Source organism: Arvicanthis niloticus, chromosome 24 (genome assembly GCF_011762505.2).
Source record: "Arvicanthis niloticus isolate mArvNil1 chromosome 24, mArvNil1.pat.X, whole genome shotgun sequence".
NCBI lineage: Eukaryota > Metazoa > Chordata > Mammalia > Rodentia > Muridae > Arvicanthis > Arvicanthis niloticus.
In genome coordinates this window covers 1,934,886-1,957,136 of record NC_133432.1, presented here as the reverse complement: position 1 = coordinate 1,957,136, position 22,251 = coordinate 1,934,886, and the positions used below count along the sequence as shown (strand labels likewise).

Below are 22,251 nucleotides of genomic sequence, written 5' to 3'. Positions count from 1 at the left end.
GACTCAGATCCTCAGAGGCCACATCAAATGTCTGTAACTCCAGCACTTGGCTGGGTGCTGCAGTCAGGGGGCCTGTGTGAACTGGCACAGCTCAGATGGTGCTTGAGATAAAAGCCTTTGATTACAAAAGACTTATACTACAGGAGCCTAGAAAAGCATGAGGAGAGGACCCTGACAGCACTCGCTTACAACGCCTGACACTAGCAGGGTCGTCTGCACTTGCAGGGTACAGTCACGGCCTCGGGGAGCCCCTTCACTCAGATACCATTGCATCTAGCTTTCAGTGCCTTGATCAGTCAGAGTCCCAGACTGCTGCAGCTCTGTTCCAAGTGCCCGGGGAGTAACTTCCACACAGCAAGTCTGGAAGGCTTCTCCTGGCAGGGAAGCTCGGCCAGGGTAAAGTTCTTACCAGGCACCAAACACAAAGCCATTCTCTTACGAAGCCCGTGTTTGAACAGTCTCAACCTCCCTCTCAGTTTGCCTAGAGGGCCAAGAAACTGGACTCTGGGTCACAGCTCAGAACCTGGTGACCTGGTTGAATCTGTGTTGTTTCTGCATTACCTGGGGGCTTTAGGGGTTCACACTCAAAGTCCTGTCATCTATGAGGCCTGTGGGTACCACACTGGATGACAGTGGCAGTAGACGGCATCCTGACTCTGGTGGGGGTGCTCATGAGTCATGCTGGCTGAGGACCGGGCTCACACGTGGATGTAACAAGGTTGTGAGCCCCTTTCTGTTCTTTCGTAGTTTTTTAATCACAAAAGGTGTCATGAGCATCTTTTCATCATCAGATGGGCTGAGGGGTGGGTCTCTGCCCTCCTGTTAGGTGCGCTGTATTAATATCTCCAGGTTGGGAAGCAGTCTTGCACTCTGGAAATCAGTCCCATTTGGTTAGAGCCATCTTTCCATTCGCCGTTGAATTGGTTCTGGTGTTTTCTGAGACGTTTGTACCCAGAGCACAGACATCGGTTCATAGTGTCTTTGTTTGCCTTGTTTGCCCAGACTCCTTCAAGTGCGTGGGTGCCTTCGAGAGTGGATGCTGCCTTCTCTTCTGTTAGGCAGCACTGTCAACACTGAAATCGGCTGGCCTTGGGCTTGCCCCTGCTGGAAGGGCTGGGCACTGGCTCAGTCTCTTAAATACTTTCAGATCTGTCCAGATGTTTTATTTCTACCTTAGTTCCACGGCAGCTTGTTCAAAATGGAATTTTATAGGGACAGCCCATGGAATTTACTTATGGATTAGGGAGCAGGGAGGGAAGGATAGGAAGGTGATGATTGTTTCTGTCTTCAGACACCTGCTCTGTGACAGCACAAGATAAAGATAAAGCCTGGGGTGCAGTGGGGACCCCACAGGCTTGGACTCTTTCAGACTACAGATCCTTGGAAAGCAGCCTGTTCTGTCTCTCCCCTCTTAACACCATGTTGAAATCAGAGCAGCTACGACAGTTTGCAGACAACCTTCATAAGAAACATTCCCTCCTGAGGGGAAGAGGATGTCATCTGACCCTCACCTGAGATTCCTGCCCCCACCCCCAACTGGCCCCCACATGCATGTGGTGTGGGATGGTACTGTATACAGGAGGTGCCTGTGGTGTGGGTGGTACTGTATACAGGAGGTGCCTGTGGTATGGGGTGGTACTGTATACAGGAGGTGCCTGTGGTGTGGGTGGTACTGTACACAGGAGGTGCCTGTGGTGTGGGGTGGTACTGTATACAGGAGGTGCACATGGTGTGGGGTGGTACTGTATACAGGAGGTGCATATGGTGTGGGTGGTACTGTATACAGGAGGTGCATGTGGTGTGGGTGGTACTGTATACAGGAGGTGCCTGTGGTGTGGGGTGGTACTGTATACAGGAGGTGCCTGTGGTGTGGGTGGTACTGTATACAGGAGGTGCCTGTGGTGTGGGTGGTATTGTATACAGGAGGTGCATGTGGTGTGGGGTGGTACTGTATACAGGAGGTGCCTGTGGTGTGGGGTGGTACTGTATACAGGAGGTGCACGTGGTGTGGGTGGCACTGTATACAGGAGGTGCACGTGGTGTGGGTGGTACTGTATACAGGAGGTGCCTGTGGTGTGGGGTGGTACTGTATACAGGAGGTGCCTGTGGTGTGGGTGGTACTGTATACAGGAGGTGCCTGTGGTGTGGGTGGTACTGTATACAGGAGGTGCCTGTGGTGTGGGTGGTACTGTATACAGGAGGTGCCTGTGGTGTGGGTGGTACTGTATACAGGAGGTGCCTGTGGTGTGGGTGGTACTGTATACAGGAGGTGCCTGTGGTGTGGGTGGTACTGTATACAGGAGGTGCCTGTGGTGTGGGTGGTACTGTATACAGGAGGTGCCTGTGGTGTGGGTGGTACTGTATACAGGAGGTGCCTGTGGTGTGGGTGGTACTGTATACAGGAGGTGCCTGTGGTGTGGGTGGTACTGTATACAGGAGGTGCCTGTGGTGTGGGTGGTACTGTATACAGGAGGTGCCTGTGGTGTGGGTGGTACTGTATACAGGAGGTGCATGTGGTGTGGGGTGGTACTGTATACAGGAGGTGCATGTGGTGTGGGTGGTACTGTATACAGGAGGTGCCTGTGGTGTGGGGTGGTACTGTATACAGGAGGTGCACGTGGTGTGGGTGGTACTGTATACAGGAGGTGCACGTGGTGTGGGTGGTACTGTATACAGGAGGTGCCTGTGGTGTGGGGTGGTACTGTATACAGGAGGTGCCTGTGGTGTGGGTGGTACTGTATACAGGAGGTGCCTGTGGTGTGGGTGGTACTGTATACAGGAGGTGCACGTGGTGTGGGTGGTACTGTATACAGGAGGTGCCTGTGGTGTGGGTGGTACTGTATACAGGAGGTGCATGTGGTGTGGGGTGGTACTGTATACAGGAGGTGCATGTAGTGTGGGTGGTACTGTATACAGGAGGTGCCTGTGGTGTGGGTGGTACTGTATACAGGAGGTGGAAGGTTAACTGGCACGGGACACCAGGGATGCAGCTTTTATGAGCTGCCATCCATGTTGGGATGCTGTCAGAGTCACCTGTGGCCCCTTTGGTGGCCCAACAGACTCACTGGTTCCCACAGAGACTTCCATGTTCTGTTGGCATGAAGAGACATGTTAATGTGACATTAGAAGTCACTACAGCACCCTCGGACAGAGGTGTTCAGAGCTCAGTGAGATGGACAGCTGAGTGAGGAGCAGTGGTGGAGGAAAGGGGCAGGGCGGGACAGCGGAGAGCGTGGCCTCTGAGGGGGCGTGGCCACTGAGGCAAGCATCTGGTTCAACGGGGATAAGGATGGAAAATAAAACACATCTACTAGGACCAGATAAGGTGATGGGCTCCCAAACTTGTGTTTATTTCCTCGTGTGGTAAAATTACAGGAAGGTTTCTGTGTTTTCTTTTGGATGGATGGCAGAAGTTTTTTTTGTTTGTGGTTATTCATTTCTATCTTAAGAAATAACATATGGCCACTGTAAAATACACACACACAAACACACAGGACAACCTAGAAATGATGAAAACAGTGTAATAAACACAGCCAGCGTCCCTCATCCTACCGTCTACGTGCGGTATGGCTCATCTTCTCGTGTGTGTACGTGTCTTACATATGCACATGTCACTCAGTATAAAACTATGGTGTCTAATTCAGTATTCTACTTGTCTAGTATCCTAGCCTCCAGATGTACAGCTTTACAAACTAGTACTGATTTTACAGCTGAAAATCCACACACACAGACCTTTCTGCTGTCTCCACGAAACTCACAAAATGCAGACACACTGCTGACAGGGTTACCCCAGGCCTCGGGAAGCCCGGGCTGGGAGCTCAGTGACTCAGCTACTGAGGACAGTCCAACAAAACGGCCACTAAGCAAGGAGCCACAGCGTCCCAGAGATGCTGAGGACTCCACTGCTCACTGACGCGGGAACATAGGAACTGCCAGCCCTGCCCCACTCCCTGCCCAGAATGGAGTGGGGAGCTTAAACTCCAAAGTCACTCTTCTTCTTGTTTCTCTTTTTTTCCTTTTTGGTTTTTTGAGACAGGGTTTCTCTGTGTAGCCTCAGCTGTCCTGAACTCACCTGTCACCAGGCTGGCCTCGAACTCAGAACTCGGAGATCTACCTGACTGTGTCTCCCGAGTGCTGGGATTAAAGGCGTGTGCCACCAAAGACATTCTCTAGTTGAGACTGTGGGGAAGCATCATGACTCTGCCTCTAGCCTCAAGCAATGCCTTCACTGGAAGGTCAAAATCAGGTTTCTTTTTTTGCATGTGTGGTTTTATTGGGGCACGTGACTATGAGGATGAGGTGTCATGTTTTTAATGGGCTAAGGTTCACTGATGGCTGGTTTGGCTTGAGACCGCCTGACGGCAGCCACTTAATTTCTATCAGAAAAGGGCACACTGGTCAGTCGTTCCCCATGCTTCTGTAAGATGGTTCCCGCAGCAGGTCCTATCTGGGTGCATTTATCCTATCTCCATGCATTTATCATGCTCCAGGCCTTGGTCTGAAACCTAGGCTGACATTTTGAATTTGCCCAAGAAAGGCTTCATGTCTTGAGTGGACAGTCTCAGCTCAAGGGAGCCGCCCAAGCCAGAACCCTGACACTGTGGCTTGTTCCTGCTCAAGAGACCAAATGGTCATCGCAAAAGACCCCAGAAAGGTCTGTCTCCAAAGGCATTATGTGTGCAGGATACAGTGACCTCAGAAGCATGTTTCTCACTAGGTTCCTCTGGAGCTCTTGGTGCGGGCTACCCACCCGTTCCCTGCTCAGACCTTCTGGTCACACGGGTAGTGCATTTGTACACCCACTAGGATTTTGGTCTCTTCACCCTGCTGCTGACCATACTGTAGGGTGGTGAGTGGGCTGTGTGCCCTGGTTATCATTATCCCAGTATCAGGCACAGAGCAGGAACTCATGCTGAGTTCAGTCCTGGGGGGTAAAGACAAGGGCACGGTGCCCTCATGTGTACTGTGGCAATAGCCTTGCACCATGGACTCCAGGCTCCCAGTCCCCTGAGACTGTGAGAGATGGGCCCTGCCTGGTTTGCCCGCCCACCCTCCCTTCTGTGTCTCCTCTGCTACCCCGCTCTTCACCCTGTGTTTTACTTTAAGCATGCAATGCTGTGGGCCAGGAAGCAGCCCAGTCACCCGCACACATGCTGTGCAGTCTGCAGATGCAGCTTTGCCTGCCTCTGGTCTGACCTAGTTTTTGGGCATTTATGATTCAAACCTCAGAGGGCATCCATACTTCCATGTTTTTGTGGCTGACCACACTACCAACCCCTGCGATCACCACAGCACTGCCCAAGGCCAGAGCCAGGCTGGCCTGGGATGCCCAGCAACCACAACGCCTGCTCATCATCTTTCATAAAAACAGAAGCTAGAAAACGACATCTGTATGCTTTCCTATTTTCTCAAAACAAGATACTAATTGTGATAACGAAGACCAGATTGGTGAGGGTTAGACTATATTGACCCTCACTCGGACACCAGCACACCTGACCCTCCCTGTGACACCGACACGGTTGTACCCAAGTCTGTTTCACTTGTGCCACAGATGTCGGTTGGACAGGAGATCTGGACCAGGTGGCCGTTCTGACCTTCTGACCTTGATGCTACATTGTCCAGTGGTTATTCTGTTTCTCAAGTAAGAGCCCCTCTATAAGTAATACAGGTACCCCAACAAGTGCCTACACATGGAGCCAGGCAAAGTACCCATGGGACCAGAGACACCCAGGGCTCCATGGTTCTGGGCCATTTGAGGCAAAAGTAGAGGTTCTGCCAGGACCCAACACTGACTGCCATGGACCAGTCCCAGCCACTGAGGACTCTGGACTGCTGGTGCTGTGGACTGCTGTCCTCTGGGTATAATACGGCTAGTTCAGTTTTCATCAGAGACTACAGTGTCACAGGGTGAGTTCTGCTGATGCTCCCTCGTGGAATGAAGGCCACTGGTCCCTCTCCTGAAACCCTAGCCATTCATTCCACCACCCCACCCCCAACCCCTACCGCCTGGCCCCCAGCTGTAAGTAACCTTGTCCTGCTGCACGTGACTTTGGAGGAGAAAATGACAGTCACCCACAGTCCCATCTCTCTCTGGGATATGTGTGATGGACGGATCACAGGTTGGACGTACCCATCTAGAGTACACAGGAGGCAGAAGGTAGCTGAAGTGGGATGCTTGGGTGACACAGCTCCTGGGGATCAGCCATGACCTTGTATGTACCCCATTCCCCATGTTCTGTACGGATGCTGGATAAGCTCCTTAAGTCACCCGTCTGGACTTGGGTGGAATACATCGGTTGCTGGTGCCCTACCTGGGTTTGAGTAGATGCTATTCAGGCCTCCCTCGGAGAAATGCAATGTCTGGTCACCACTGGGGACTTGGGTGCTTGCAAACACCCCCGTATGGTCTCTTTTTGAATGCAGTGTTTAGAGGAAACCGTTGTCCATGTGCAAGCTAATCCAGCATTGTAATAAACTCACTCCTCTCACACCCTTTGTAGAAAGCTGCCTCTGTCCCCAGCCCTGATGTCTGGGAGGCCAACCCTCTTCCTTTCAGCCCTCTAACATGCAGATCTGTACAGGTTCTGTCAGTCAGCCACAGCACAAGCTCAGTGTACTGTCTATAGGCTAACGCAGCTTCTGTTTAAGTTGGCTGCCATGTTACCTGCACAGCCATGCTTACAGTCGCTGCCACATCCTGCTGAGGGGACCCACATCTCTGAGGAGGTCCTTCCCAGCTCAGGGGACTATAATAAAAGAGGAGAGAGACTGCCCACACATGGCAGACCCTTGGCTGTCTACTGCAGAGACCAAGCACCTGAGATTCCCACAAGGTTTCTTCTACTATTTCCTGCTCCAAAATCTCCCATCAAACCCCACCCCAAATGGAATGGAACACGGATGAACTAGGCACAGCCTCCTACCTGGAGTAGTAAGACTCCACCCCCAGGGCCTCTCGGACGCTGGCGATGTGCTGCTCCAGTGTAGAGCTGGTTGCTACGGGCAACGTTGCACTGCTGCCAGCTTGGAAATCACTGGAACTTTCCACCGAATTATCACCCAAGTAATGTTCGTGAAACTTCAGGATCCCTGCAACAAGGTAGACATAGCAAGGTCATGAATGGTTGGGAAAAGGCAGGAGGGGGAACACGGTGCCGTGTGGCTTCTTTGCCAAGTACGCTGGGATCCTGGGGTTTCAGGTTTCCTGAACGGGGGGCCATGCCTGCTCACGGCGCACACAACCAAGACACAGGCAGACTTCTGATGACACACGCAGAAGCCCCAGATGTGGATTGCTTTCTGTGCACTTTTGGAATGATGCTCTGGGGAGTCCTGCTTCGTGATCTGCATGTAAGTGTCCAGATCAAACCCTTGAAGGGACTGGAACCCTGAGCAAACCCGGGACCAGCCAAGTGGAAGCTGTCACCAAAGACCTTTTATTCATAAAAGCAGACCACAACAAGCATGTATCCATTCTAAAACAAAACCAACTGGTCAATGACCACTAATGGTTTAAGGGAGGGAAAAGATGGCCTGGGAAATGGAGGTGGCCCACAGTGGCTTCCTGGCAATAAGCTTGGGCCACGTCCTCATATGGCAATGGGGTGTGCTGGTCCTCTGATTGGACCACAGCCCTGGCAAGAGCTTCAGTCTCATTAATGACAGAGAGAGAAAAGGGCACAAGAGGCGCCTCGTTACACAAGGCTCATTGTCACGTGGTCTGGGCATGCCACCTGTCAGGCATGTCCCCAACAATGCAGCTGCCACAGAGGTGGCACCTGACATTTGCTGGCTGCCAACTCCGTCCACACTGTGTGAGCCCCTCTTAGGGACAGGGGTGTGGACATCGCTCATTAGTGCAGGAAAATCGCATCTTAAACCCAGCAAAGGAGGTAAGGGGGAAGATGGAGGATGCTGTTTGTGGGAAGTCCAAGTGAGCATGGCTGTGTGTGGGGGGGGGGAGGGGAGATGGTCCTGCTGACACAGAGCAGGCACCCCTTCCCCTCTACTGCAGATAGAGGGAAGAGGCGTGTCATGTCTCCCTGGCAGCTGAACTTTTTACAGATAAGCAAGAAGCCCGTTTTCCAAGATTCCCAATTATAAGACTGGCTTCTCCAGTCAATAAACTCTAATTGGATCTGGTGTGTCCCCAGCATGGTGAAGCCATCAGCATTTTATTATGCAAAAAAAATATGGCCCCGCAGCCAATTAGTAGTTTTGTATTCAGGGAAACTATTACATCCTGCATGCTTAGTGCTGATTTAACCAAAGATGATTTTCACTTCTAAAACAGATTTTTTGATAGAACTAGTAAAATAAACAAACAAACAAACAAACAAACAAAAACCAAAGAAACTCCCACCAACACGACCAACAAAAACCAAATTGATTCTGTTAAACCCAGAAATTCAAGCTTACAATTTACTTATAAACCACGAGAGTCATCATTGCTTTGGTATGTAACCTTACCAGGGGTCACAATGATCAAATCACTCATAGCTGGTGAGCAGCTGCCTACACATCCGTGCCACTTTGCCCTTCTCTTGGGCTCCCATGTTGGATGTGTTCTCATCTGGTGATAAGGAGATACGCCTCCTCAGGCTACTTTATTAGTAGGATGCCCCACCATGGATATCCATTGCTGATAAGGCTTTCCTTCATCTGACCCGTGCGACCCTCAGCAACCCCCTCAGCCTTCCTCCACCTCCTCACTTCCTGTGCTTCCACAGAGACCTTACCTGCTCCAGGAGCAAGCAGCCAGCTGTAGAGGTAGCCTGCGGCCAGAGAGTAGTACAGCACTAGTCCCCGCTGGGCATTAACCATCTCTAAGATCTGATCGATGGTGATGGGCGAGTAGGGGTCGGAGTCCTGTTGTCCGGTCTGTCTTTCCACCAGCAGGTCAGCAAATGCTCTCGTCCGGCCCCTTTCTGCTACTGCCAGGGCTTCATCATGGTGGCCTAGGAGACAGAGGGACGGGTGTGCTCACTCAGGGAGCAGCTAGGCATCCATCTGATCTGGAGGAGACCCACGGCCTCTTTGCCAGCTGTGGTAGAATTTTGGGTACACTTCCAGAAAGAGGGATTCTGATAGCTGCCCACTGAGCTCAGTAGTCAGTGAGGTCCTGACTGTGGAGATGTTGGGTGTTATTTATTACAAGGGAGGTGCCTTTGCTGCCATTAGAGCTGAGAGCCTCTGGCACTCTGTGTTCCTATCATCCCACTGGGCAAGGGCTGAAGCTTCTGAGTTCCCGGTAGATCCTAGGCTGCTGCTTCCCCAGGCTTTCCTGCAACCTTTCAGTCTGTCTGTTAGCCCCGCCTCCTCTTAGGGCTGAGCACACCTGTCCCTGCTGCCAGGAAGCTGATTCGTGACAACTTGAAGCCATGTGAGAGAGGCACTGCAGAGGACAGACTTCAGGATAAACACCAACATGGAACTGTGGCCAGAGCAAGGGCCAAGGAGACAAGGCTGGGGCTGGGAGACCAAGCCACAGCTCCAGTGCCTACAGAGGCTTTACCCCCTGCTGTTCAGGCAGCCTTACAAAGAAGGCGTTTATGTGAGTGCGTGCAAATACCCTTCTTCACTCTGTTAACTTATTAACTGGAACAGCAGGAACGGTTTCTGCACACACTGGAAAACTATCCCCAAAGTGCTGGACAGCTTTAACAGTGTGATCATAATAGGTAATAAAGGAAAACCCAGGCAAGATCCAGCCCATGCTTAACAGGAAACCTGAGCATTAGACGCCTGGGAGGGAAAGCTGGGTAGAAAGGCCTCAAATGCCCAACTCGAAGCATGAATGCTGTGATGTCTGTCTTCACTGCCACCTTGGCTGGTTTGGGGATCACCTAGGCGCCAGCTCTGGGTGCGTCTAGAAGGGTTTTTCTTTTGACAGACAGCTGAGGGCCAGCATTCACGTCTCTCTGCTTTAGGACTATGGTGTAAGGTGACTAGCTGCCTCCTGCTTGCTCATTGCCATGCCACCCCCCCCCAAATGTGAACTGCATCCCTAAAATCATAAACCCTAATACATCCTCTGTGATTCACTTTTCTCGGGTGCTTTGTCATAGCAAAAGCAATGCATACAAACATCTTCCTGGACGTGGCAGGCAACGGAAGAGCCAAGAATGGGACACTGTGGACACTGAAGCCCAGGGCAGGGTGGCTGTGGACTGCCCTGCTGCCTTTCAATATGCAGGCTGGGGGTGGGGTGGGGAAGAGCCCTGACTGCGTGTGGCACAGCCTGGGACATAGGCCCACAGAGCAATCGGCAGCAAGAATGCATGCCTGAGGAGACAGAAGAAGTGGCTGGTGTCATCTCACCACATAGCCTGAGTGAGGCTTGAAGCACATGTTGGTGGAGGGACACCTGGAGGGGGGGCTCTGTGGGGGAGGGACACCTGAGCAGGGGGTGGTCTGTGGAGGAGGGACACCTGGTGCAGGCAGTCTGTGGGGGAGGGACACCTGGAGAAGGGGGTGGTCTGTGGAGGAGGGACACCTGGAGCAGAGAATGGGGCTTGTGGTTGAGGGACACCTGGAGCAGGGGCTGCTCTGTGGGGGAGGGACACCTGAGCAGGGGGTAGTCTGTGGGGGAGGGACACCTGGAGCAGGGGCTGCTCTGTGGGGGAGGGACACCTGAGCAGGGGGTAGTCTGTGGGGGAGGGACACCTGAGCAGGGGGTCTGTGGGGAAGGGACACCTGGTGCAGGGGGTCTGTGGGGAAGGGACACCTGGTGCAGGGGGTCTGTGGGGAAGGGACACCTGGTGCAGGGGGTCTGTGGGGAAGGGACACCTGGTGCAGGGGGTCTGTGGGGAAGGGACACCTGGTGCAGGGGGTCTGTGGGGAAGGGACACCTGGTGCAGGGGGTCTGTGGGGAAGGGACACTTGCTCTGTTCTCTCAGTATCTAAATTGCTCTCCTGTGGTTAAGCCAGTCGTGTCACAGTGGATTCATCCACCTATGTGCGTGACATCTGGTGGAACCAGCTGAGAGCATGCTCACGGAGCTCACTGGGACTGGCACTTGCCCCCATAGCTCTGTCCATCTTTGCTGAATGAACAAGTGACCGTTTAATCGCAGGCTGTGGCCTCACGGTCTGCACTGACGGCCAATCATCTCTCATTACCAAACCATGGGCGTTGTGTGCACAGGCACACTTGCAAACGCCCACTGCTCTCACCTAGGCTGACGAGCACCCTCTGCAAGGCCTGGTAGGATGATGTTTGCAGGTCGAACAGGGAGAGCTTGTAGTCGGTGCTCAGCTGGGCCTCGTGCCGGATCGTTTCAAACAACGCTGAAGCCCTGTAAAGCTGAAAGGGACAGAGATTGTCACCCAACGTCCCCAACCAACACCCAGCAGTTCATAGATGCAAGACAGTGCTTGCTCAAACCAGAAATTGCCTTTAAAAGGGTCCAAAGGACAACCGCCAGGCAGGTCCTTGTGGATCTGGAGAAATCAGTTAACTCAGCCCCAGTTAACTGGAGTTTACTCGACCAGTCTTTGATGGATGAGGGAATATGAAAGATTAGGACTTGTGGTCTGAAGGCCATTTTAAAATCAATTATCGACACAGACAGGAGTTGGTTTTGATTAAAGCAATGAAAATCTTCTACTTCTGTCACCAGACAAGAGTAACTGCCTCCCCATGCCCCACCCCAGGCCTTGGGTACACTGGAGATGGACCAGGCTGGGCAGTGAGATTGTCGGTGGCCCAGTGTCACAGAGCCCAAACATGGTCCTCAAAACCAGGTTTTGCTTATCTCCATGGGGCTGGTTTCAGTCATATGGGTCCCTTGAGGACCAGACAGCTGACATTTCCCTGGGGTACCCTGCCCCTGAAGCCCCACATTTATACAGGCTGGAAGCACAGAGCCAGGATCCTGGAACAGAAGAGCAGATGGAGACACTCCTGGCTCTGCCACTCAGCACGGTCGGACTCTGGCCAGGACATAGCCTGTTTCTTCTCTGTTGATAAAGCTTCTTCCGTCTTCCTGAGGAGTTTGAGGAATAACTCAGGGAGCAGAAGTACTTTCAAAACTGTAAATTGCTGCATTGATTAAAAACTTTGATTCTTGTACATAGGAAATGACAGCATTAATTCTTTTCATTGCCTTTAATACTTTTTTACTTTTTAAATCAAATTTTTATTGGTGTGCATGGGTGTCCACTTGCACACATGTCTGCAGGTGATTGTGGAAGCCAGAAGAAGCTGTTGGGTACCCTAGACGGAGTAGTTGTAGGCAGCTGTGAGCTGCCCGGTGTGGGTGCTGGGAGCTGAACTCAAGTCCTCTGTTCTTCCCTCCTGAGCCACATTCAGTCCCAATCTTTAACACTCTAAGCTCACAGCTCAGCACCCTGACACCCCATCCCAGCCTGTGCCCAGGCTGCTCCTCTGGAGACAGGCCTCGTTCTGCTCATGGAGGGATCCCCTTTTCCTGGTACACTCGTCTCAGTAATCACTCAAATGGCCAAGGGCTGAGTTTGAAGAAGACATTTCCTGTCTACCCACAGCCAGTGTGACAACACACCCCTCTTCAGCAGTGGGGACTTTCTATGAGGAAGGGGGAAAGGGTATCCCCTCTGCCCTAACTAGAGACCTCCAAGGACAGTAAGCCCAAGAGCCACACATCCTGATCTTCTCTCTCCACTAAAGAACAAATGTGGTTTTATACTAACTATGGCAACAGTGCACAACACAAGAATTTGAGAAGTCATTGAGAGATCTACCCCGTGGGTGAGCGGGAGTCTTGGCAGCTCTCTTGCTACACAGGCTGGGACTCTGGGTGCATTAGACAGACCAGCACCCTTGAGAGCTCCACGGCTGCTGAGACAGACATGGTGGGTGCTTTGGCCTCCTGGGACAGAGCTCTCTGCGTACCTGGTGCTGAGCCTCCTCCAAGTTTCCGCTTGCCCAAAGGGAGAGACCAAGACCATGGCGAATTTTTGCTTCATCTTCTCTTCGACCCAGTTGCTCAGCTAGCCTTAAACCTGAAAGCAGACAGGGAACCATAAGAGGAGAGGACAGGGACCGACTGGCGACTTTGCTTCTGATCCATGTAAGGAAAGCTGCAGGGAACCAGCAGCCAGGGAGAGGACACTTTCAGTGTTGCAGGAAGTAAGGAGATGCAGCAGCAGGAGCCCAGCCAGGTCATGGCTGTTGGCAGTGGATGGGTTGGTAGGGCAGGTGGAATCAGGAAAACCAACGTACCCTAACCTGGCTGCCCTCGCAGATGCAAAACACTTAGCTCTGCAAATGAAAAGTCCTGGCTGATACATTCACATCCCCAGATTCTCTGCCTGGGAAAAGCTTTTCCTGACAGTCAGGTACTAAGGCTAAGACAACTTGCCCTTCCATCTCACCCACACCATCCAGGCAGCGCTGATGAGAGGCTCATGAGTGTCTCTTGAAAGCTGAACGGTGCGCAGCTGGACCCTGCTCCTGTGACTGAAGCTGCCGACACGCTCTGGGTCCCATCTGTGATGTGCCTCGGTGGGGGTTGCAAAGAAAGTGCTACTCTGAGCTGGAAGGCTGAATGGCTGCCCTCGTTTCCATGGTCTCCACACAGGCACCTGCGATGGGTCACTCACTCACAGAAAGCTTTGGGTTTTCAGGACACCAGCCACCTCTGGGGCTTTGTGGGGCTAAGTCTGACAGCCACAGTTCATCATGTCGGTCACTATGCTGGTCTCTGACACTCTGCCTGCATCCCAGTGTTCCCTGCACACAAGCCACCGTACGACTCCCACAGCTCAACAGTACACACAAGCCAGGGCTCCTCTCTCATCTAAGTCAGGGCAGGAAGCCGATGCCAAGCACTCGGCCTGTGTGGTTCCTGATTTTTAAAGGCCCTGAGTCAGCTGAGCGGCTGCCGTGAGCAGCGCCGCTCGGGGTCTGCCTCCTAATTTATGATGCATTTCAAAACACATGGCTCAAAGAGCTCAGAAATAGCATTCTGAGTTTAAACCATTCCAGTGGGCAACAGAAGAATTTGTAAATAATTCACATGAAAGGCAATAGTTCTTGGGAGAACCAGGATGGCTCTGGTTTTTATGACTTTCAAAGGGCCCACCACACTGACCCTTCAGGGCAGATGTCTGGCAAGTCCTTGGTCTGAGTCAGAAGTATGGTTCTTTGAGCAACCCCCTTGGAAGACAAATTCTGTGAGAGAGGGACCTTGCTTAGTTCCAAGGGTGTCCCCTACAAGAAAGGTGTCCTCAGGCCACTGGGAAGGCGCACTTGAACTACCTTCTAGGAGCCTGCACGTTCCACTCCACATGGCCAGCTCTCCTGCACTGTGGTAAAGCCCCGGGGGGGGGGGGAGGGGGGCTGGATTGAGCCTCCTTCCTTTGCTAGTTTCCAGAGTAAGAAGAACTGGATGAGAAGCCCTGGAGTTAGCTGGTGTCAAGCCACACCGTCTGGAAGTTGTTCCGACTCAGACCCACACAGCATTCCACTGCATGGGGCAGGCAGGGGAAAGCTGGGGGGACTTCCAGCTCAACTGCCCCTCTGCGGCAGGTCTTGGAGAGTGCCATCAGGTGCTCTACAGGGTCCTGAGTCTGCTCAGGGTGCACTAGAGACACCTAGTTAGGCTCACAAACCCTCTCTGCCACTATGGGGAGTTTTCAAATACAAGTTTTTAGAGCACTATGAAACTTATCAAAAGAGACATTAATAAAAAAAAAAAAAAAACTGCTGTGCTTTCCACAAATATAGAATTCTGTGGCAGTGTCCCAGCCGAGCCAGCTGCTGCCCGGAAACAGTATTTCAGAAGGGAATTAACAGTAAGGCCTCTGCTGCAAACTCTGCATGCTGGGTCTCACATGGTCAGCTGGAAGCCACCGTTAGGTGCTGGGACCGTTACAATCCGAGAATTTCAGCAAGGCTAAGGGCCAGTGGGAGCCACAGAGGGGTGGGACAGTGGCTCCAGCTTCAGGACTTCTCCACTGCAGGCTTGTGCTGGCCTGTGCTGAGCCACCGCCAGCCTGTAGCAATTGTCCATTCAGCCTCCTGCTTCCCACCCTGGGGACATCCCCTGGGGCTAGAGAACAGGAGGGGATAGCTGCCCCAAGCCTGCAGTTTCTGTGAGGTCAGAAACAACTCCAGACAGGGGCTGAGCCTGCTCTGCAATGAACTAACTTAAGAGTCAGGGTCAAATCACGGTACTTCTCCAAGCCTTGGTGACATAGCTGCAAAAATGGGGAGACGTGACCAGTTCTTGGGCTGGGGGTGCAGCTAGGTGTAGAGAATATGCTGAGCGTGTGAAATGAGCTAACGTGCTTCTCACCACTGTCAGGTAAGAAAGGTAAGAAAGCAGAAGGTAGCGAAGACGGAATGTCTGAGTTTTGCAGTGAGAAGTACAAGCCAGCCTAAGGGGCTGCAGGTGGAAGGAAGCCCTGACAAAGGGGTTCCAGCCTCAAACTTGGAGCCACGTCTCTCACCAGCAAGCACACCTACCTCTCTCTGTCCCCTACATACAGTGACCCTGTGCATCTCTGAGGGCTTCAAGAGCAGGGACACCCCAGTATGGAGGCGAAAGGCAACCCCTTTAGGTGAGATCCTAGCTCATGTAGGAAGGCCCCGACGACCTCAGGTAATCGACAGACTCTGTAGCAGCGGAGGGAAGAAGTGCCCAAATCACTTTGTGCACTGTTAGAGCAAACACTGGAAGAAGCCTGGGCAGGGCCCAGGCAGAGACACTGGGCCAGCAGCTGGTGTGCCTGAGCTGAGGACCCTAGGCCATGATGCTTGGGTATATTCTGGAAGGTCACCACAGCCTGGGGCAGTTGGGCTTGTTTCTGCGGTGGACAGTCACGCAGACGTCTGTGGTGAGGGATTTTATGCCCTCACATCTTACGATCTGACTAGTGAGGATGTGTCATGTGTCCAGTCGCTGCTCGGACAACCAAAGGGGCATCAGCTGTTTGGGCAGTGGGCTAGGGGCAGGTACCAGAACCCAGAGATGGGGAGGCATTAGGGTCCAGAGAGCTGGGACAGGAAAGGGAAACACCTTAAAAGTACAGAGGGACACCTGGTGGGGATGATAGCAGGGCCTTGCCTACCTTCCTGTAAGTACATGACTGCCTGAGAATAGTTCTGCAGGGCGTGGTGAGTCCTTCCCAGGCTGCTGTAGGACACGGTCTTGGCCACCAAGTCGTTCATCTGTGCCGCGATGCTCAGGTGCTGCTCCTGATAGACCACAGCCCTCTCAAAAGTGCCCAGGGACTCATAGGTGAGACCCAGGTTCCCGTAGGCTCGGCCCTGGCATGTGGGATTGTCTGTCTCCTCCGCAATCTGCAGATCGAGCTGGTGGTACTGCAGGGCCGTGTCATACTCTCCCATCTGCTGGTAGACGCCCCCCAGGCCGCAGGCCGCGTCACTTTCCAAGGCTCGGTCCTTCATGTCCCTGGCAATGTTCAGCTGGCGTTCGAGGCAGGAGATGGCCTGTTCGTAATTCCCTAACTGGCTGTGGAGACTTCCCAGCTCTCCGTAGGCCTGAGCTTTATTGGAGGCCTCGCCGAGCTCATGGGCCACCACAAGCCTCTTCTCGAAGCACACAAGGGCCTGCTGCAAGCTCCCCGTTGCCCTGTGGGGATGCAGACAGAGAGGCAATGAGATCACTCTGTGCAGGTGCAGACATGCTAAAGCCCCTGAGAAAATGAAAAGCATTCGTCACTGTCACTTACTATAGAGGCTCTTAACTCCTTCTCTAGCTAAAAATCTATCATGTGCCCTTAGAGTGAGATGCAGAGGAATTTCATAATCTGGAAAGCAATTCAAAAGTCATCCCTTAGTGACCTTCCCAGGAGCTCACAATTCAGTGGGACGCGCACCCCCGAGGAAACATAAAATATATTAATAGACACGATGATAGCAGGGTCCGGGACTCGGGCCTCCCAGCCTCCACTACTGCTTAGATGGTGCTTTTGAAATCACTTTACAGGAGCTATAAATCGCTCACCCTGAGTTTCTTGGAGCAGTCTGTGGGTGACGATTAGTCTGACCCCTTCCTCCCCTCCAGGAGCGCTGATTCCCCTGCCCCTGAGGGAGGCCCTATCTTGAGTCTCCCCCTTGTGGGAGAGCATCCCTTGGCCGGCACAGCCTTTTGTGCGTGCTGCTGAGACACAGACAGAGCAGGAGGAACATGGCTGTTGGTGGCAGATGGAGCCAGTTGTCTGGGCACATGGATCTCACCGCCTGAGCCTTGGTTTCCCCTGTTCCACAGCAAACGGACATGTGTTTAGCATGTACGGCATTGCTGTACTGTTTGGACAGCTATGCAGGTGCCCAATGTGGGTGAGGACTGGTGCACAGGATCTGTCTGTCCCTCTGTCACCTGATGGGGCTGAGTAACCAGTGGCCACCAAACGCTCTTCTAATAAACACGTTTATAAAATGTGGAGGGGCTCACAAAGGTTGGCTGAGCAGATGCACCCAGCTTCCTGGCCCTGTGTACTACACGAGAGGTCTGAGCCCTGGATTGACTCCTGGGTGTAACTCAGGCACGAACCTGCCCTCTCTGGGCTGCGGTGTCTTTCACACACGACAGCAACACTATCACCCGCTTGAGTCAGTGACCTGTCGAGAAGCTCAGTGAGAGGCAGGGGAGCAGACTGCTCTGTAGCTCGCAGCTGCCCTTCCTGCCGCAGCCCCGTTCCCTCTCCGAGTTACCTGTGTCCGTTTCCTAGACCCCGGTAGGCCTTGGCTTGGTCTTGCATGCGGTTCAGACTCTGGGCGACAGACAGGTACTGTTCGTAGTGCTTGATGGCTTCCTCGTAGTCCCCCAGGGCCTCGTAGCAATCCCCCAGGTTGCCGTAGGCCCGACCCCTGTCCAGCACAGACTCGTTCCCGCTGAGCTGCTGCAGCATGGCCAGCTGCTGCTCAAAGTAGCCAATGGCGTCCTCCATCACGTTCATGTTCATCTTCGTGATGCCCATGTTGCCGTACACCTGGGCTTCCAGACTCGGCTCCTTCAGCTTCCGCCCCAGCTCCAGCTGCTCCTGGTAGCACTTGAACGCCATTGTGTATTTTCCAAGGGCCATGTAGACAGCCGCCAGGTGCCCGTGAGCCCGGCACTCCCCCGGCAGGTCGCTCAGTTCCTGATAGACCTCCAGCTCCTGTGTGTGATAACCCAAGGCCTTGTCGTACTTCTGAACCATCCGGTACGCGGTACCCAGCGCCGCGTAGGCGCTGGCCTCCAGCCTTCGGTCTTTCACGTGGTGAGACAGGCCCAGCTGCTGCTCATAGAATTTGATCGCACCGTTTACATCCTTCTTGCAGACAAAGATATCACCCAGGTTCCCTAGGGCTCGAAACTTTGCCTGGGAATTATCCAGGGACTGGGCTAGGGACAGAAGGTACTTCTGACACTCCTCGGCTTTAGTGAAGTTCAGCAGAGCCTTGAAGGCCAGGCCCAAGTTGCAATAGGCTTTTGCTTGGCTCAGTTTGTCATGAAGGTCTTTGGCCAGAGCCAGATCCTGCTCATAGTACTTCACGGCCTCCTGGTAGTTCCCGAGGCAGTAGTGGGCATAGCCGAGGTTGTGGCAGACCTTTCCTTCTCCCTCCATGTCCTGGAGGTCGGGAGCTAGGCGGAGGTACTGTTCGTAGTAGGGTGCGGCCTGGACATACTCTCCTCTGGAGCAGTGGAAGTTCCCCAGGTTGCTGAGAGCCCGGGCCTCGCTCTGGATGTCTCTCAGCTCCCGGGCGATGTTCAAGTGGTTCTGGTAGTGCTGCAGCGCCCGGTCATGGGCTCCCAGGGCCTGGTAGGCGACAGCCAGGTTCCCATGAGTCGATGCCTGAGAGGCACGGTCGTTTACTTCCATGGAGATCTGCAGCTCTTGACGGTGGTACTTGACAGCCTGGTCGTACATGCCCAGGGCGTTGTAGGCATTGCCCATATTTCCGTAGGCGCGGCCTTGGGCTGCATAGTCGCTCAGCTCTTGGGCGATGCACAGGTGGGTCTTGTGGAGCTTCAGGGCTGTGTCGTAATCGCCTTTCATCTGGTGGATGATCCCTGGGACGACCGGGAAGAGAACAGGTTAGAGAAAGTGCAATTTATAGCTCAATCTAAGGTAAGTGCAGTTCAGAGTCAAAGGCTCTAGACTGAAGGTGGGCGGGGCCAAGCCCTGTCAGGGCTGCAGAGGGAGGGTCTGAAGGTGGGCGGGGTCCGAGGATGGGCGGGGCCCGAGGATGGGCGGGGTCAAGCCCTGTCAGGGCAGCAGAGGAAGGATGGCTTTCCACGTTTCAAACCACCAGGGAAACCCAACAGATTTGACGACAAAAATGAGAATATTTTACAAATAAACACACACAAAATTAAAGGGCAAACACAACACACTAGAAAATATGTGAAAACATACGAAAAACTGTAGCAGCTGCTGTAAAAAATTGTTGTAAAAATTCACTGTTGGCTTAGAAAGAAAAAAAAATCAAGATCCCAATTTACTCGAATAGGCAAAGAATAATTAATGTCAGCAGACAACTCAGCTGAAGAGACACACAGAGAGGAATGGGGGGGGCACTAATTTCCCTTAACAATCAATGAAATGCAAAATAAACCAACCCTGAAGAAACAACCATTTTACCCACACTAAATTAGCAAATAAAAACTTTGAGCGCCCCCTATACTGATGAGGTTGCCCCGAAACTGGTGAACGCGCCAGCTGTCGCATATACATGGTAGCAATGACTGTAGAAGCGTAGTGACCTGCAGTCCTGCGCTGGATAGACAAAGTGGCCGGGTGGGCATGCGAGGGGTCAGAGTCCTGACCCCACCAGCCCCCCTGGGCCCTTTAATGGTGGGAACATGGAGACATTGCAGTTAAAGACCCACTTTTAGCCAGTCCTCCCAAACTGCCTTCAGGTGTCATGGCTACAACCATCCTGGTACAAAATGAATCACATACTACCTTTCTTTCTCTTTTCTAAAATGGGCCGGAGGATCTGCCCAACCCAGGATCGCTGTGGGTGCAAACCCTGCCTGGCCCTGCTCCCGCCCGCCCGCTAATGACACCTCTGCACTCAGTGATCCCTGAACAGCCTCTGGAGTCTACCGCAACATTTTTGGTGCCTATATGATCACTTGCTGCTTGGGATGTAAGAGGAAGAAAGACCGAAAGGCCTTCTCAGAGAAGGCTGCCGAGCACAGCATGCTCCATGTAGCTCCCTACCCATCAAATACAAGGCCTTGTTGTTACTGCTGGCCTCCTCTGGGGACAGCTGAACCCCATTTTTCAAGAACCCCAGCATCAGGAAAACATCCAGCTTTAGACAAAGTCAAGAGTCCTGTTTTACAGGCATACCTTCACCCTACTCAGTTGAGTGTCCTGGAGATAGACAGACAGACAGACCTGTAATGAGTCTAAGGTCTTACTTTCTTGTTTTTGTTTTAAAATCAAGTCTTTGCCAACCCCCCTTTTAAAAACAATAAAGTCAGATTATAATCATCCTAGAGACATGGAGCGCTGGCCACAGTGGGACATGCCTTTAATCCCAGCACCCAAGAGGTATAGGCAGGAGGGTTGTGAGTTCGAGGCCAGCTTAGGCAATATAAGACTATCTCAAAAACAGAAAGAAAGGAAGAAACGCAATAAGCAACATGTATATCTTGCTTTGTGAATAACACCCAAGATGGCGTGGCTAAAGCACAAGGTGGCAGCAGGGGAGTCTCTTTCTCTTACTCTGGACTAAGGGTCTGGGTTGTGAGCAGGGAGCAGTCTGGATGGAAATGGCCGCCCAGGGTTACAGTGATTTGTGAGGGAAGCTGCCTGCTGGTTATAGCAAACTGATCTGGTCTCCAGACAGCTGCTGCTGCTTCCTTAGCTTCCACCGGCCCCACAAAGAACCAGAGGAGGGCTTTCAAAATTACAGCTTCCACACACTGAGAAGAGCAGGGAGGCTGGCCTCGTCGGGCCCAGCCTCTCCCTCTGCGTGTCTCCCTTGGCGGGTTCAGGCTGCTGCCAGCCTGGGGGCATTCTGTGGGGACAGTGTGGTCTCTTGGCAGCTGTTCTCTTTGTTGAAGCGACATAAAAGCAGCGGAGAGCTGCGCAGCAGAATGGCTGTGCTCACGCTGAGGGGCTAATGTGTGGCTCCTCCTGCCCCTTCCAGGATGCCACTCAGATGGGGACTTACAGAGAGGCTGTCAGCAGGGGTGCCCTCCATGACAATAGGCCATGGGGAGGGAATTAAATAAAGATTAGTGAGGCAGGCAAGCCTCACAAGGCTAGGCCCTCAGCAGGGCTGTGAGAGAGGACCAGAAGTTAGGAGCCATGGTGGCTCTCCACCTATGAGCTATCTGTGTGGGAATACTAAGGTCTACTTCAAAGGCTGTGGCGAGGGCCACGATGCCATGCTCAGTGCACTCCATGCGGCCAACTCAGTGGGACTGGGGCAGACCAGACAGAGAGTATTTCCACTAAGATGGCACCCGGTACCCATGCCAGCTGAGCTGGGAACTCTGGCGGTTCTCATTTGAGCTCTCTGGGAGCAGGGCCTCGGCTCTTACACAAACAGCACAGTGACCGGTCCGATCGTACTTCTTAGTGATTGCTATCAGAGCCAGCTGGGTTTTTAGAGCCAACATGCTCTCTCTGCTTTCAAGCAGGTCCTCGTAGGAAACACGGGGTCTGGGGAACAGGAAAGACACTTTCCTACCTCAGGCTCACCCTGTGAAGGATAGTCTCAGGGAGGAGGGAGCTGTCCCCTTGGCTGTACTAGCCCACCTGCCTCCAGGCAGAGTGTGGTTTGGCACAGCAGCCAGGCTGAGTAAGGTTCTCCTCTGTGTGACTGTTCACGGGTGAAACAGCTCAGTGTCCCAGCTGTTGACATATCCTAGGAGTTGGGGGGACTTGGGGTGTTTACGCAAATAGAGGAAACCAGATGAGGAAAACCAGGCCATCGGCATGGGCACGCGGAGTCTTTACGCTATTCTCCTAACAGTTAAATAATAAAGTGATGCAGGCAAGTTGGCTGTGTGTGTGTGTGTGTGTGTGTGTGTGTGTGTGTGTGTGTGTGTGCTCTGTGTAGCCGGCTCCCTTTGGATCAGGAGACTCTTCTGAGTAACCAAGGCCTGATGCGGGTCTAAGGACATTTTTCCATCTGGGGGATCTCGGTAGAGGAAGCAATCAACTGGTCACCAGACTCTCCAGTTACCAGGTCTCATTCCTACCCGAGGACACTGCATGCAGATCACACTCGCGATAAATGGTACTGTGTCCTACGTTAGCTCACGGTTGTGGTCCTTACACTTACAGACTGGG

The 22,251-nt window shown here is 52.9% G+C and overlaps 1 protein-coding gene across 3 annotated transcripts in view; it reads right to left on the bottom strand.

Annotated features, from left to right (window-relative positions):
• The window catches only part of Ttc28 (tetratricopeptide repeat domain 28), a 433,061-nt gene that overhangs the window by 50,364 nt on the left and 360,446 nt on the right, over positions 1-22,251 (bottom strand). For all 3 annotated transcript variants that reach the window (XM_076922383.1, XM_076922384.1, XM_076922385.1), the window contains 6 exons: positions 17,666-19,007; positions 16,057-16,580; positions 12,875-12,984; positions 11,176-11,305; positions 8,739-8,957; positions 6,924-7,089 (listed from right to left, as the gene is read on the bottom strand). In XM_076922383.1, the coding sequence (XP_076778498.1) occupies positions 6,924-7,089; positions 8,739-8,957; positions 11,176-11,305; positions 12,875-12,984; positions 16,057-16,580; positions 17,666-19,007 (2,491 nt within the window). The remainder of the gene's footprint in view (positions 1-6,923; positions 7,090-8,738; positions 8,958-11,175; positions 11,306-12,874; positions 12,985-16,056; positions 16,581-17,665; positions 19,008-22,251) is intronic.